General features: G+C 47.5%; 1 protein-coding gene across 1 annotated transcript in view; it reads right to left on the bottom strand.

The window, feature by feature from the left end:
* The window catches only part of TMEM120B (transmembrane protein 120B), a 47,856-nt gene that overhangs the window by 12,725 nt on the left and 18,007 nt on the right, over positions 1-17,124 (bottom strand). Inside the window, exons 3-6 of the mRNA XM_060250153.1 lie at positions 16,281-16,397; positions 7,393-7,452; positions 6,497-6,592; positions 1,414-1,503 (exon numbers count right to left, since the gene is read on the bottom strand). Coding sequence (XP_060106136.1) covers positions 1,414-1,503; positions 6,497-6,592; positions 7,393-7,452; positions 16,281-16,397 — 363 coding nt within the window. The remainder of the gene's footprint in view (positions 1-1,413; positions 1,504-6,496; positions 6,593-7,392; positions 7,453-16,280; positions 16,398-17,124) is intronic.

The following is a 17,124-nucleotide window of genomic DNA, read 5'->3' as shown; positions in this document are numbered from 1 at the left end:
TTCCCTAGATCACACAGGAGATATACAAAGAAAGCACCTTTAAGACCAAACAGTGCTAATGTTTTAAGCATCCATTTTCTCCAGGGGAACTGTTCTCTTGTCATCTGAAGATAAACTGGCATTCTGAGGTCCCACCTGGAGGTTGGCATCCATGACTCAGCAGCCAAGAGGGTGGCCTTAAGCAAACCATTCTTTCAGCCCATCCCCCACCAATATGGAGATAATCAAACTGGCCCACCTCACAGGGGTATTGCAAAGATATATGTGAAGCGCTTTGCAAATGATATACCCATGTTTGCAAACACGTTTTCACTGCATTCAGACTTTACAGGGGGTTATTTTAGTGGGGAATCATGGTGCTTCATATACTGCTTCTGAAGGCAGTATATGAAGCAATCCTTTCTATTATAACACAAGTTTTTTTTAAAATAATGCAAACATCTCCCCTCCCTCCCAATTTATTAGAACCCTAACCCCTTAGCCCGGGCAACAGAAAATAGAAAGTGTTGCCTTTGGAAGGAAGCAAGGAACGCCAGCCAGGCTTACTATAAATAAATATCACTTTACCTGTCAAACTGGTCATCATGAAAGTTTCAAAACAAGAACTCCACCTAGAATATTATTGCTGCTTCTGCAGCCACCTCATTGGTTTTATTGCTGCCAGCCTACAATTTATTTTGTATATTGCTTTCAATTACTGATGCAGCATTTCTCTTGCATTTTCACTATTTGTAACCTTAGGACTGTAAACCACCTTGGGATTTTAAAATACGGAGTACTGTCTTGAATTGGTGGAGATGGTGGATCCTTCGAATGTTTCCACCGACAACCCTGTGAGGTAGGTCTAGAACAGGAGTGGCCAAACTTGCTTAACGTAAGAGCCACATAAACATCAGATGTTTGAGAGAAAGAAGGAAGGGAGGAAAGCAAAAAGATGAGGGGGAGGAAGGAGGGACGTAGAAAGAAAGCAGCTTTAACTTTCAATGTGTTCTCCCAGACGGCTGGCTTGGCTTGGAGAAGTGATGTAAAGAGACAAATGAGTTCTCCAAGGTGGCGGGGGCTTTGAGAGCCGCACAATACGTGTGAAAGAGCCACATGTGGCCAGTTTGGCAACCCCTGGTCTAGAAGGACTGGCTCCGTGTCACACAATAAGCTTCATCTTATAAAAGGGGTGCGAGTCTCCTCAATCCAAACCCCCTACTTCATCACACTAGGGATGTACCAATATGTCATTTTTAAATCCTTTTACTTCCTTCAAGAAACCCCACATGCACATCTTGAAGCACATCCTGAGAAACTTGGATGAACCAATGAGAATACACTAGTTTTTTATCACCAACACCTGATAAGGTAACTATATGCTTTGTCTCATAAAGGGGCTTAAAGCATTTTCCGTATCTTGAAAACTCATACCTGGATCCATTGCTGATGAGGACACTTTCCCTTATTGTCAGTGTGCAGTAGTACCAAACTAAGAGGAAGTTGAACACTTCATCTGTCACCCTGAAGGAAGAAAAGTAGCAAAATTCTCACAGAGATGATACGTAAATATTTAAATATAAAGCCAGCGCCCACTTATTCTTTGTTGTATGGGACTTGTCCAATGTAGAGGATGGAAAGACAGTCCCGACGACAAAGAATAAACAGGCACAAGTCTGGCATTAGAAACCACGACATTCAAAAACCAGTGGATGAACATTTCAACCTTCCAAGACGTTCAGTTGCGGACCTAAAAGCAGAGGTTCTCTTACAAAGAAATTTCTAAGGGAGATCAGAAAGAGAGACTGCTGAATTGCAGCTAGATAATGAAGCTCAAGACAATGCATCCTCCTGGACTGAACAGAGACCTAGGTTTCCTGTCTTATTACCAACGCTGATTTTTCCAGGCCTACTACCCCTCTGCAAACCATACCTAATCCAATCATGCTTACTATTGTCATTTGCCTTCTATTGTTATTCAGTATCTGAAATCACTCCGCTTTCCAAGATATAAAGACAGATGGACTCACATTCTAGCTGTATCTGAAGAAGTGAGTAGCGACTCAGGAAAGCTCTTCCCCTGCCACAAATTTTGTTAGTCTTTAAGGTGCTCCTGGACTCTTGTTCTTTTCTACTGCTACAGATGGACTAACATAACTACCCATAAGAACATAAGAGAAGCCATGTTGGATCAGGCCAATGGCCCATCCAGTCCAACACAATGTGTCACACAGTGGCCAAAAATTTTATATATACACACACACTGTGGCTAATAGCCGCTGATGGACCTCTGCTCCATATTTTTATCTAAACCCCTCTTGAAGGTGGCTATGCTTGTGGCCTCCACCACCTCCTGTGGGAGTGAATTCCACATGTTAATCACCCTTTGGGTGAAGAAGGACTTCCTTTTATCCGTTTTAACCTGTCTGCTCAGCAATTTCATCGAATGCCCACGAGTTCTTGTATTGTGAGAAAGGGAGAAAAGTACTTCTTTCTCTACTTTCTCCATCCCATGCATTATCTTGTAAACCTCTATCATGTCACCCCGCAGTCGACGTTTCTCCAAGCTAAAGAGTCCCAAGCGTTTCCTTTACCCATCTTAAAGGAAATAATAATCTTCCATCAAGTATTTCCCTTTGGCAGTACAGGAAGGGACTAGCAGTAAGAAAATATACCGTAATTGTGTCAATTTCGCCCTCTTATTCCAGTGTTCTGATCCCTTGTTAGGGTTTTTGTTTTGGATACTTTGTTTTTCTTCCCAATTTTTTTTTATTAAAACCAATAAAGGCAGTTACAGAATAATCAGTGACCACATCATCGGAGACAATTAATAGAAAATCAAGACAGACAATCAAACAACCTAATAAACAAAAACAAAACATAAACACAACTGGCAGCGAGATTATCAAGTTAATACAAAGCCAATATCAGAACAACTTCTCTTACATTAGATTAATAATATCATAATACCAGCAGGGAATATTTGACTTTAAGGAATCTGAGTGGGCCAAAGAAAATTCTAGAAAAGGCAACCATCTGTAGATTGGGGGAGCTGTCGCTATCTGAGTCGGTTATAGGTTTCAAACTATCTGCAATCTTATCCACAGCATACACCTCCCAGATTTTTGCAAGCCAAAATTTTAAGGATGGGGAATTTAAGAACATAAGAGAAGCCATGTTAGATCAGGCCAATGGCCCATCCAGTCCAACATTCTGTGTCACACAGCAGCCAAATACACACACACACACACACACACACACACTGTGGCTAATAGCCACCGATGGACCTCTGCTCCATATTTTTATCTAACCCCCTCTTGAAGGTGGCCATGCTTGTGGCCGCCACCACCTCCTGTGGCAGTGAATTCCACATGTTAATCACCGTTTGGGTGAAGAAGGACTTCCTTTTATCCGTTCTAACCCAACTGCTCAGCAATTTCATCGAATGCCCACGAGTTCTTGTATTGTGAGAAAGGGAGAAAAGTACTTCTTTCTCTACTTTCTCCATCCCATGCATTATCTTGTAAACCTCTATCATGTCACCCCGCAGTCGACGTTTCTTCAAGCTAAAGAGCCCCAAGCGTTTTAACCTTTCTTCACAGGGAAAGTGTTCCAGCCCTTTAATCATTTTAGTTGCCCTTTTCTGGACTTTCTCCAATGCTATAATATCCTTTAATATCCTATAATTTGGAGAGGATACTTTATTTTTAATGTTGCGACTCTTGAGGGTTTTTTTTTAAAGTAAGATGGGCAATAGATATTTTAAATAAATAAAAGTCAACCAACGTTTCGAGATGGTGCAGTGCTGTTACAGACAATTGATATAAAAACAGCAGCAGTTATACCAGGACTGGTTCCAGAAGCCCAGGACCTCTGCAAAACTGCTTTTGAAGAGGATCCAACAGCTCCTGAGGCACATTTTCAGCGTCATCCTAAGCCATTACACCTTTTTGAGCCTGTCGACATCAACAGACTGCTCAGGCTGACCGTGTTACAGACCCAAAGCGGAAGACCTGCTGCAGGATCTCAGGAACCGGCATCTCACAGGGCTTTTTGGGGTTCTTGAGCAGCTCTGTGAAGTACCCAGAATTTGGAAAGAGAAGGCAGACTTGGTCCCACTAAGGTACTCCTTGTGGACTAATGTCTCCAAGCAGGCAAATTTGTCCATGTGATGCTAATTCCTTGTGTCTGTGCGCGACAGACTAACAGCACATGATCCAATTTACAAATGCACTACAGGGCTAATTCAGCGAGGGGATCCCATTAGATCTAGATAAATCCAATCAGCTTGAAAAGCAATACTGACTGACTGGTGGTGCATATCCAAGACCTGGGGAAGCCCTTCCATGCAGCCTGCGGCATATTGAAGACTGCGCAAAACAACACTTTCCAAACAGTGTTCAAGGAATCTTTAATTTTTGGATTTATATCCCGCCCTATCCCTGCAGGCAGGCTCAGGGCGGCTTACAACAGTAAAAATCAGACAGAGTTAAAACAGTACCATAAAAACCAGCATTACAAAACCAGGAACAGCACAATGAACAATCTTACAGACATAGGCAGCAAAACGATCCAAGAGCATGTGGCTGATGGCTAACAGTATGTCCAACACCACAACGGTGAAACGCTGGGGGAAGTGATGACTTTTAAAGGATGCCCGCTGGATTAATTAAAAGCCTGGTGGAAGAGCTCCGTCTTACAGGCCCTGCAAAACCTTGATAAGTCCCACAGGGCCCAAATCTCCAGCGGGAGCTCATTCCACCAGGTAGGCCTTGGCCCTCGTCGAAGCCAGCCGGGTTTGGAAGTTTAATGCAGGCTGCTCGCTGAGAGAGGCTGTGTAATGGCGAATCACTCTTAAGCAATGTTCCCTCTAAGCTGCAGACTCCTGTGAGCAAGCTGTGAGCTACTGAAGAAGACCACAGATTTATACCCCACCCTTCTCTCTGAATCACTCAGAGCGGATCACAATCTCCTCTATCTTCTCCCCCCACAACAAACTGAAGAAGACCACAGATTTATACCCCACCCTTCTCTCTGAATCACTCAGAGCGGCTCACAATCTCCTCTATCTTCTCCCCCCACAACAAACACCCTGTGAGGTGGATGGGGCTGAGAGGGCTCTCACAGCAGCTGCTCTTTCAAGGACAACTCCTGTGAGAGCTATGACTGACCCAAGGCCATTCCAGCAGCTGGAGGTGGAGGAGTGGAGAAGACAACGACTACAGATTTATACCCCACCCTTCTCTCTGAATCAGAGACTCAAAGCGGCTCACAATCTCCTCTATCTTCTCCCCCCACAACAGACACCCTGTGAGGTGGGTGGGGCTGGAGGGGGCTCTCACAGTAGCTGCCCTTTCAAGGACAACACCTGCACTAGCTATGGCTAGCCCAAGGCCCTTCCAGCAGGTGCAAGTGGAGGAGTGGGGAATCAAACCCGGTTCTCCCAGAAAAAAAGTCCACACACTTAACCACTACACCAAACTGGCTCACCAAACACTACACCAAACTGCATGAATTATAGATAAAACTATGGAGCACAGGTCCATCAGTGGCTATTAGCCACAGTGTGTGTGTATATATAAATTTTTTTGCCACTGTGTGACACAGAGTGTTGGACTGGATGGGCCGTTGGCCTGATCCAACATGGCTTCTCTTATGTTCTTATGAATTAGTATATTCTGGGGTCATCCTTCCTGAGCTAACTAAAAAATGTGTGAGCTGGAGGCTAAAAATCTGTGAGCTAGCTCACACTAACTCAGCTTAGAGGGAACACTGCACTTAAGATCACTTTCCCAGCAATGCTGAGCCCCTCCTACAAAGTGCACCACTGGGGGACTCTTCGGTGGCTCCTGAGCGCAGAACATGCACTCTTATAAAGCTTGAGCAGCCTACTGTGGTTCCACAGCAGACAGACACAGCCAGAGCGTCCTCAAAAGCAGACCCTGCGAAACTATATTCTCTTAACTAAGCCTTTCTAGAAGAACTGGGCGTTGAATTGTCATCAGCGGAACCCAGAATTTTTTTACCCACGGGGATACGATTCTCAAGTCAGCCGCAACACAACTGTAGCGCGAAGCTTAAAACTGGGGGTTAAAAAGTTCCAGCATTTGGAATTCTGACACAGAATAGCGGGCGCAGTCACAAAACGGCTGCAATAAGAGGAGGAGCCAACCGCAAAATTGTCATGGAGTGAGCTTATGCATCACTCTAACATTTCAGGCAGGAGCTCTGCTTAATGGCATGCGTTTTAAAATGAACATATTGTTTTGAAAGTTATTTTCTTGCATACACTTTCAGTCATGCCGTGAGGATCCTGGTCTTGTGATGGGGGCGGCTGCCAAAGCAATTTTTAAAAAATCTGCACCACCAATCAGGTCTCCAGTGGTCAATGAGAAGCCCTGAGGGCAAAACCCTCACGGGGCCCTGCCCTCTTTCTAAAAACACTTGGCAGGTGCCAGGGAAAAGGTGGGGACCCCTCCTTAAAACCATTTTTCTGCAAATAAAGCTGCAGCCTTACCGGTAATGCAGAACAAATCGGCAAGCAACCGCTCCGAGGAGTAAAATTATTGTCAAGTACAGTTTGAATTTTTCATATTCATCTTTGTAGGCAAACCTGGAACACAAAAGATGAGGTCAGGATATGCACCAAGCCAAGCTTGTGGAGATGACTCGACCAGCACCCCAGTGCCACTGCCTCCTCTACCCTTCCAGAGTGGCAAAGTACCCACCCTGACAAAGGTACCCTCGGCAACTTCACTGATGTTGAGAAAGATACACAGCAGCTCATGCATATTAGCCCACACCCCTCCTGATGTAGCTCAACCTCCAAGAGCTTACAGTAGGCCCCATAAGAACATAAGAAAAACCATGTTGGATAAGGCCAATGGCCCATCCAGTCCAACACTATGTGTCACACAGTGGCCAATATATATACACACACACACACACAGTGTCTAACAGCCACTGATAGACCTCTGCTCCATATTTTTATCCAATCCCCTCTTGAAGCTGGCTATGCTTGTAGCCGCCACCACCTCCTGTGGCAGTAAATTCCACGTTAATCACCCTTTGGATGAAGAAGGACTTCCTTTTATTCGTTTTAATCTGACTGCTCAGCAATTTCATTGAATACCCACGAGTTCTTGTATTGTGAGAAAGGGAGAAAAGGACTGCTTTCTCCATCCCATGCAGAATCTTGTAAGAAGAGCCCTGTAAGTTCTTGGAGGATTGGCTACATCGGGGGGGGGGGGGGTAGCCTAATATGCAAAGGCGTTCCTGCTACAAAAAAATGCCGCCCCTCCCTGTGACCCGAACCCCTGAGCATTTTGTGCCCCTTTGTATCTACCACCTATTGGGCAGCCCTACTTCCTTCCCACAGATACCGAGTAGAACCGGAAAAGAGAAATCACTTACTTTGCCTGATTACTTAGCAACGTTACATTCACATTTCCCAGCACCAGATTCAAGTACAAACTGTAAGGAAAAAACAGCACCACATGATCAGACTCGCACAGCGGTGGCTCAGATTTCCACTCAACACATTTGGAAACAACAGTTACACAACTGCAGAGGAGGCTGCCTTGACCTTGCGGATTTTCTCACAGGGGGCAGGGAATTGTTTCGATGACAAAACAACTGTCCAGAGGAAATTTTTTTTAATGTTTTGTTGACAGGTCGGCACAAATGAACTCGCTGACATGCATGCACATAAGTATCTCAGCCTGACAAAAGATCTTTAGAAGACTTTCTGATCCTATCTGAACCTGTTGATGAATTAGGATCAGGGATGGAATTCTAGCAGGAGCTCCTTTGCATATTAGGCCACACCCCCTGATAGAGCCAACCCTCCAAGAGCTTACAAAAAAGAGCCTTGTAAGCTCCAGGAGGATTGGCTACATCAGGGGTGTGTGGCTTAATATGCAAAGGAGCTCCTGCTACAATTCCACCCCTGATTATGATCCTTTATCTGCAAAGGCCCTGTTTTGTTTGCCTGTTGGAGGCAACGTGGGTGGGTTGCCCAATACAGTTTGTTTTCCAATACAGTTTGGCACCAGCTTCTCTGCTGCCTCTCAGGCACTTTTTAAAACCTGTAATAAGTAAAGTGGTTTTAACGTTCCTAGTTGCAGGTTTAATCACTACTGCCTATCAGTGATTGGAAACCACTAGGTCAAGATATTTTCAGGATAAGAATTTTTTTTTCCAAACAGCTTTGGAATCTTGTCATCTCCGCTGATCGGTTTACTAGAAGGGGAGAGCAATTTATAATAATCTTGGAACATTTCTGCCATTAGATTAGGTACGAGGCCGTATCGTTTGCTCACTTTAACACAAAAATAGCATATTAAATTCAGCGGACGACCGGTTTCCCAGAAGTGTGCTGTCTTTTGTTCCTGCTTCAAGATACACTTGTCTGAGATTTAGCAGCGCTTCCTTTAATTTTGTTGGTGTTGGTGAAGTCCAACCCCTCCCCTCCCCTCATTTCTCAAAAACTTTTGGGGCACACTTTTTCTGGTGCAAGAACAATAACTCCTTTGTTTTCTCTTTTTAAAGAACATAACAGAAGCCCTGTTGGATCAGGCCAATGGCCCCTCCAGTCCAACACTCTGTGTCACATAAGAACATAAGAGAAGCCATGTTGGATCAGGCCAACGGCCCATCCAGTCCAACACTCTGTGTCACATAAGAACATCAGAGAAGCCATGCTGGATCAGGCCAACGGCCCATCCAGTCTAACACTCTGTGTCACATAAGAACAGAAGAGAAGCCATGTTGGATCAGGCCAATGGCCCATCCAGTCCAACACTCTGTGTCACATAAGAACATCAGAGAAGCCATGCTGGATTAGGCCAACGGCCCATCCAGTCCAACACTCTGTGTCACATAAGAACATAAGAGAAGCCATGTTGGATCAGGCCAACGGCCCATCCAGTCCAACACTCTGTGTCACATAAGAACATAAGAGAAGCCATGTTGGATTAGGCCAACGGCCCATCCAGTCCAACACTCTGTGTCACATAAGAACAGAAGAGAAGCCATGTTGGATCAGGCCAATGGCCCATCCAGTCCAACACTCTGTGTCACATAAGAACATAAGTGAAGCCATGTTGGATCAGGCCAATGGCCCATCCAGTTCAACACTCTGTGTCACATAAGAACATAAGAGAAGCCATGCTGGATCAGGCCAATGGCCCATCCAGTCCAACACTCTTTGTCACATAAGAACATAAGAGAAGCCATGTTGGATCAGGCCAATGGCCCATCCAGTCCAACACTCTGTGTCACATAAGAACATAAGAGAAGCCATGTTGGATCAGGCCAATAGCCCATCCAGTCCAACACTCTGTGTCACATAAGAACATAAGCGAAGCCATGTTGGATCAGGCCAATGGACCATCCAGTTCAACACTCTGTGTCACATAAGAACATAAGAGAAGCCATGCTGGATCAGGCCAATGGCCCATCCAGTCCAACACTCTGTGTCACATAAGAACATAAGAGGAGCCATGTTAGATCAGGCCAATGGCCCATCCAGTCCAACATTCCTGTGTCACACAGTGGCCAAAAATGCAGGTGCCATCAGGAGTTCCATCAGTGGGGCCAGGACACTAGAAGTTCTCACATTGTTGCCCCTCCCAGAACCAAGCACCAAGAATACAGAGCATCACTGCCTCAGAGAGTTCCAACAGTACCCTGTGGCTAATAGCCGCTGATTGACCTCTGCTCCATACGTTTATCCAATCCCCTCTTGAAGCTGGCCATGCCTGTAGCTGCCACTACCAGCGTTCCCTCTAAGCTGAGTTAGTGTGAGCTACCTCACAGATTTTTAGCCTCCAGCTCACAGATTTTTGTCTTAGGAAGGAGGACCCCAGAGCACACCGATTTATGCCATAGCTCACAACTTTCATGCCGGTGGCCCTCAAAGTAGAATTTTTGCTCACAAGACTCTGAAGCTTAGAGGAAACATTGGCCACCACCTCTTGTGGCAGTGAATTCCACGTGTTAATCACCCTTTGGGTGAAGAAGTACTTCCTTTTATCCGTTCTAACCCAACTGCTCAGCAATTTCATTGAGTGTCTGTGAGGTCTTGTATTGTGAGAAAGGGAGAAAAGTACTTCTTTCTCTGCTTTCTCCATCCCATGCATAATCTTGTAAACCTCTATCATGTCACTCCGCAGTTGACGTTTCTCCAAGCTAAAGAGCCCAAAGCGTTTTAACCTTTCTTCACCGGGAAAGTGTTCTAACCCTTGAATCTCGTTGCCCTTTTCTGGACTTTTTCCAATGCTATATTTTTTTGAGGCGCGGTGACCAGAATTGTACACAGTACTCCAAATGAGGCCGCACCATCGATTTATACAGAGGCATTATGCTACTGGCTGATTTGTTTTCAGTTCCCTTCCTAATAATTCCCAACAAAGCATTGGCCTTTTTTTATTGCAGTCGCACATTGTCTCGACATTTTCAGTGAGTTCTCTACCACGGCCCCGAGATCTCTCTCTTGGTCAGTCTCTTAGGAACACTTTAGATTAGATTAGATTAGATAATTTTATTTATATCCCGCCCTCCCCGCCGGGGCAGGCTCAGGGCGGCTAACAGTAACAGTAACATTCCATTGTATAAAAACAAGGTTACATTCAACATTAAAATTCTAATAGATTTAAAATTAATTACAGTTATAAAAGTGCTAATGCTATTGCTATTTGTTCTTTATTATGATGGCGGTATCATTAGTACTTAATTTTCTACATCATCGAAAGCCAGTCGGAAGAGGAAAGTCTTGCAGGCCCTGCGGAATTGTTCAAGATCCCGCAGGGCCCGCATTTCCTCTGGAAGTTGGTTCCATAAGCTCGGGGCCACAGAGGAGAAGGCCCGATTGCGGGTGCATTGCAACTTCACCTCTCTTGGTCCGGGGATAGTCAGCAAGTTTTTTCCAGCTGACCTCAGTGCTCTCTGGGGTTCATATAGGGAGAGACGGTCCCTGAGGTAGACAGGTCCTCGACCATATAGGGCTTTAAAGGTAATGACCAGCACTTTGTAACGAACCCGGTATATAACTGGCAGCCAGTGCAGCTCGCGCAGCCCAGGCTGTATGTGCTCCCATTTAGGGAGCCCCAACAGTAGCCTGGCCGCTGCGTTCTGCACCAGCTGCAGCTTCCGGGTTCGGTACAGAGGCAGCCCCATGTAGAGGGCATTACAGTAATCCAGTCTCGAGGTGACCGTTGCGTGAAGTACCGTTGCCAGATCTTGGCGCTCTAGGAAGGGAGCCAACTGCCTTGCCCGCCTCAGGTGGAAGAAGGCTGACTTGGCAGTGGCTGCAATCTGGGCCTCCATTGATAATGAAGGCTCCAGTAAAACTCCCAGACTCCTAACCCGGTGCGCCGCTTTCAGCGGCGCCCCGTCGAAGACTGGAAGAGGTGTTTCCCCTTCCCGGGCGCCCCGACCCAGACAAAGGACTTCTGTCTTCGCTGGGTTCAATTTCAGCCCGCTCCTCCTCAACCACATTGCCATATCCTGCAGGGCCCGGTCTAGATTCTCAGGGACGCAGTCAGGCCGGCCGTCCATTAGCAGATAGAGTTGGGTGTCATCTGCATATTGATGGCACCCAAGTCCGTATCTCCTGGCAATCTGGGCAAGAGGGCGCATGTAGATATTGAATAATATTGGTGAGAGAACTGCCCCCTGAGGCACTCCACAGTCCAGTGTGCGCCTCCGGGACCGCTCGCCACCAATTGCCACCCTTTGTCCCCGATCCTCGAGGAAGGAGGAGAGCCATTGTAAGGCAGACCCCCTCACCCCTATATCGGCGAGGCGGCGGGTCAGTAGCCGATGGTCGACCGTGTCGAACGCGGCCGACAGGTCTAACAACATCAGCACCGCCACACCGCCCCGATCCAGATGCCGTTGGAGATCGTCTACCAGGGCGACCAGTACTGTCTCCGTCCCATAGCCCGGGCGAAAGCCGGACTGGCAAGGGTCTAGGATGGAAGCGTCATCCAGAAAGCTCTGCAACTGCGACGCCACTGCCCTCTCAATTATTTTACCTAAAAACGGTAAATTAGAGACCGGTCGGTAGTTTGCCAATTCGGCCGGATCTGCTGTAGTTTTTTTCAGGAGGGGTCGGACCAAAGCCTCTTTCAGGGATGATGGAAAACGCCCCTCTGAGAGGGATCTATTTATGATGTCCCGTAAAGGACATTCAAGCTCCCTCAGGCAAGATTTAATTAGCCAGGAGGGGCATGGGTCCAGATCGCAAGTTGTAGGGCGCGCAGAGGAGAGGATTCCGTCAACTTCCTCCAGGCTGAGCGGGTCGAAATGATCCAGAGTTAAATCAGAAGACAGGCAAGGGGCCTCGGGCTCATGTACTGTATCTAAGGTGATGGGCAGGTCCTGGCGGAGCGACGTGATTTTGTCTGCAAAAAATTTCGCAAAAGCCTCACAGCCTATTTCTAATTCTCTTACGTTTGGTCTGCCTTGGGGCAGAGTAGTTAAGTGTCCAATTATTTTGAATAATTGTGCCGGGCGCGAATTTGCAGACGCAATCTTGGCCGCAAAGTACTTCTTCTTTGCGGCCTTGACTGCCATCTCATACGACCTCATAAGCGTTCTGTAGGATGTTCTCGCCGCTTCGCCACGAGTGCGCCGCCACTGCCTCTCTAGTCGTCGGAGTCCTTGTTTCAACCGGCGTAGCTCCAGGGTATACCAAGGAGCCAGCCTTGAACGAGGGCGCAGAGGACGTCGGGGTGCGATTTCGTTGATTGCCCCAGATAGCCGGTCTTGCCAGGCATCAACCAGGGCGTCAAGGGAATCACAAGGGGGCCAAGGATCCCGAAGAGCCGTTTGGAACCGTTCCGGGTCCATCAGGCTCCGCGGGCGAGCCAAAATAGGCTCTCCGCCCTTACAGGGTTGTGGTAGCGTCTCCATACGAGCCTTGAGGGCTAAGTGATCCGACCATGGTATCGCCTCCGTTGCGATTTCGTTCACTTTAATCCCGGCCGCAAAGATCAGATCTAATGTGTGCCCCGCCCGATGCGTGGGAGTCGTAACAAATTGGGAGAGTCCTAGTGTCGCCATGGAAGACACTAGGTCCATCGCCTGAGTGGAAGCCGCGTCATCGGCGTGGACATTGAAGTCGCCCAGGACCAGAAGCCCCGGGCACTCCAACGCCCAGCCGGACACCGCCTCCATCAGGGATGGTAAGGCGCTGGCCGGTGCGTTAGGCGGACGGTACACCAGCCAGATCGCCAACCTCTCCCCGACATCCAACGCAAGGCCGACACATTCAACACCATCGATCTTTGGGGCCGGGAGGGCCCTGAAGGAGTAAGCCTCCCGTATGAATATCGCCACCCCGCCCCCCCGCCCGCTAATCCGCGACTGGTGGAAGACCGAGTAACCCAGCGATGCACCTTTTGTATCATGGGGAAAATAATCTCATGCACACGCCACCCCTGGAATGCATATAATTGCATCCAGGGGCGTGTGAAATGGTACACTGTAGTCAGAATTAGCATCCAACCAACGCTTAAGTTCTTCCGTAACGTGACCCATTAGACTCCACCCTCCCCACCCCTCCATCGGCAACAGATAGGGTACAGTCCCTTCTGGCCACTTGCGGGGAAAGGGGTGCGGTTGCCAGCTCCAGGAGACACTCCTGGAGATATGGGGATGGGTACAATGCCAGAGACTCCATCCTCCAAAACAGCCATTTTCTCCAGGAAAACTTATCTCTGTAGTCTGAAGATGAACTGTAATTCCAGAGAATCCCCAACTCCCACCGGCAGGTGGGCATCGCTAGGAACAGATGGTTTAATTCCCAGCTTGGGCCCCCTTTATCAGACTCTTAAATTCCTCCCACGTATTCCTGTCATAAGCAGATACAATTCCTTAATGCAAGATAAGCTGCCAGAACGTACAGGCAGGAACACCGTTTGCAGCTCTGTGTCACACAGGGGTGGAATTCTAGCAGGAGCTCCTTCGCATGTTAGGCCACACACCCCTGATGCAGCCAATCCTCCAAGAGCTTACGAAAAACAGCCCTGCAAGCTCTTGCGGGATTGGCTACATCAGGGGAGCGTGGCCTAATATGCAAAGGAGCTCCTGCTAGAATTCCACCCTTGGTGCCACACACACGCATGTAGTGAGGACGACTTTTCCTAAAAGGTTTAGTGCCCCCCCCCAATAGCTCCTAAGTCAAAGACATGTAAAAACCTACTGAGAGCATTGTTACCAGAGGACTCACATCTTGGATTAAGTTGTTAACAGCGAGTAATTATTATCTGGAAGGCCTCAGGTTTGAATCCCTGCTCACGCCATGGAAGGCTTGCTAGGTGGCCTCAGGCCAGTCACACAGTCTAGCTTAACTCAGGGGTGTCAAACTCATTTGTTATGAGGGCCGGATCTGACATAAATGAGACCTTGTCGGGCCGAGCCGTGTCAGGTTGGGTCGGGCCATGTGTGTACCTATTTATGATTAGGTAGCAGAGATATAAACTTTATAAAGGACACAGACAAACACAAAGATTTTTTAAAAACCTTAAGACATCCTTGAAATATTAGCACTCAGTCTTAAAGGTGCTTTCTTTGTATCTCTCCTATGGGATCCAGGGAACTGGGCTAAGGAAGCTCTGGCTCTTTCCTGCCTTCCCCAGGAGACCAGAAGGGGAAGGAACCTCAGCCAATAGAAGGAAGAGAGGCTTGGCTCAGTAGCTCTGCTGTGCAATTGAGAGAGCCTGACAAAGCAAGCTATCTCTCCTCCCCTTCCTCCCCAAGGGAGGAGCCTCAGCCAATGTAGAAAATACAGATTTTGCTCTGTAGCTCCTGTGCAACTGAGCAAGCCTGGCAAAGCAAGCTGTTGCGCAGAAGGAAGCAGATGACAGCTAGTTGCTTAGAGGCCTGATCCGGCCCCTGGGCTGCATGTTTGACACCCCTGGCTGAACCTACCTCACAAGGTTGTTTTAAAGATAAAAGGGGTGGAGAGGAGAACAATATAAACTGCTTTGGGTGCCCATTGGGGAGAAAGGGGCAGCTGTAAATGAATTAAATACATAAAAATAAATCAGTTTTTGAAATTCCTATGAGCCAGGCTGAAGACCATCTCCTCACGCCACTGCATCTCTGTGGAAACCCACTGGCATCAAGTAGCTGTGAAGCTTCGTGATGCCAGACCAGACCCACCAGCCCAGGCTAAGTACCAAAGTTTCATCCAGTTTGGTGTAGTGGTGAAGTGTGCGGACTTTTATCTGGGAGAACGGGGTTGGATTCCCCACTCCTCCACTTGCAGCTGCTGGAATGGCTTTGAGTCAGCCATAGCTCTCTTATCTGGCAGAACCGGGTTTGATTCCCCACTTCTCCACTTGCAGCTGCTGGAATGGCCTTGGGTCAGCCATAGCTCTCTTATCTGGGAGAACTGGGTTTGATTCCTCACTCTTCCACTTGCACCTGCTGGAATGGCCTTGGGTCAGCCGTAGCTCTCTTATCTGGGAGAACTGGGTTTGATTCCCCACTCCTCCACTTGCAGCTGCTGGAATGGCCTTGAGTCAGCCATAGCTCTCTTATCTGGGAGAACCGGGTTTAATTTCCCACTCTTCCACTTGCAGCTGCTGGAATGGCCTTGGGTCAGCCATAGCTCTCTTATCTGGGAGAACTGGGTTTGATTCCCCACTCCTCCACTTGCAGCTGCTGGAATGGCCTTGGCCAGCCATAGCTCCCACAGGAGTTGTCCTTGAAAGGGCAGCTTCTGGGAGAGCTCTCTCAGCCCCACCTACCTCACAGGGTGCCTGTTGTGGGGAAGAACTTAAAGGAGACTGCAAGCGCTCCGAGACTGTGGGATTCAGAGTGGAGGGCAGGGTATAAATCCAATATCATCATCTTCTCACAAGGAGAGAGATGCAGATCCTGGGCCTTCTGCATGCAGCTTTATCACCACCAGAGCAATCCAAAACATTTTCCTATCAAGAATGTGCTCGAATAAGAGCCCCGGAGTCCTCTCCCCCACCCCCTCTTCCCTAGGGGTCTCCTAATAATAGCTTCCCCAGATTGCTCCCCAGTGGCATCACCTCACCATGATTAAAGTGGGAAACTATGCGCACAAGAGACTGCCAGCCCCTGTGCCCCTTCTGGACAATGCGGGCTTCGGGCAAATGTTTGCTCTCAGCTAAGAGAACAGCGGTCCCGAAGGAAGCGCAAGCAGCAGGTTCCAATAACAAGCATAACATGCACTTATCTCAAGGGGAAACACACAAGGTGAACAACGACTTGCAGATCCTGTCTCTGCCCAGGGGCGCCTCGCTAAAGGAAACACATACCCGTTTTTCTTTGGCAGGTAGGCTTCCATGTCGAAGAAGACATTGTGGCGCTCTTTGATCTGGGTGTTGATCTGCTCAATGAGTTCCGATTCTTCCTGGTTACAGTTGCGTCTGCATCTGTGAAGACGGGAAGGAGGGGACCAGAGAGAAGCAGACACATGCATTATTTAAGTAAGTAAATCCTAGCATAGGAACGGCCAAACCGTGGCTCGGGAGCCACATATTTTATTTATTTGTTTGTTTGTTTGTTTAATTCTATTTTTAGCCCACCCTTCCCGTAGAACAGGCTCAGGGCGGGTTACGTCATAAAAACAGTCAACAGTAAAAACAGTAAAAGACCAGTTTAAAATATACATAAATAGATATGGCTCTTTCACACATGTTGTGTGGCTCTTGAAGCTTCCACCACTCCATCAGTCAGCTTGAAGAAGGCATTTGTTTCTTTAAATTACTTTGCCAAGCCAGCGGCTTGGAGAATGCTTTTGAATTCAACGTCGACTGCGGGGTGACATGATAGAGGTTTACAAGATTATGCATGGGATGGAGAAAGTAGAGAAAGAAGTGCTTTTCTCCCTTTCTCACAATACAAGAACTCGTGGGCATTCAATGAAATTGCTGAGCAGTCGGGTTAGAACGGATAAAAGGAGGTACTTCTTCACCCAAAGGGTGATTAACATGTGGAATTCACTGTGACAGGAGGTGGCGGCGGCTACAAGCATAGTCAGCTTCAAGAGGGGGTTAGATAAAAATATGGAGCAGAGGTCCATCAGTGGCTATTAGCCATAGTGTGTGTGTGTATATACATATATATATACACACACACACAAATAATTTTTTTTTGCCA

This window comes from Heteronotia binoei, chromosome 11 (assembly GCF_032191835.1).
Source record: "Heteronotia binoei isolate CCM8104 ecotype False Entrance Well chromosome 11, APGP_CSIRO_Hbin_v1, whole genome shotgun sequence".
NCBI lineage: Eukaryota > Metazoa > Chordata > Lepidosauria > Squamata > Gekkonidae > Heteronotia > Heteronotia binoei.
Note: the sequence above shows the minus strand (reverse complement) of the source record. Positions and strands in the feature narration are given on the sequence as shown.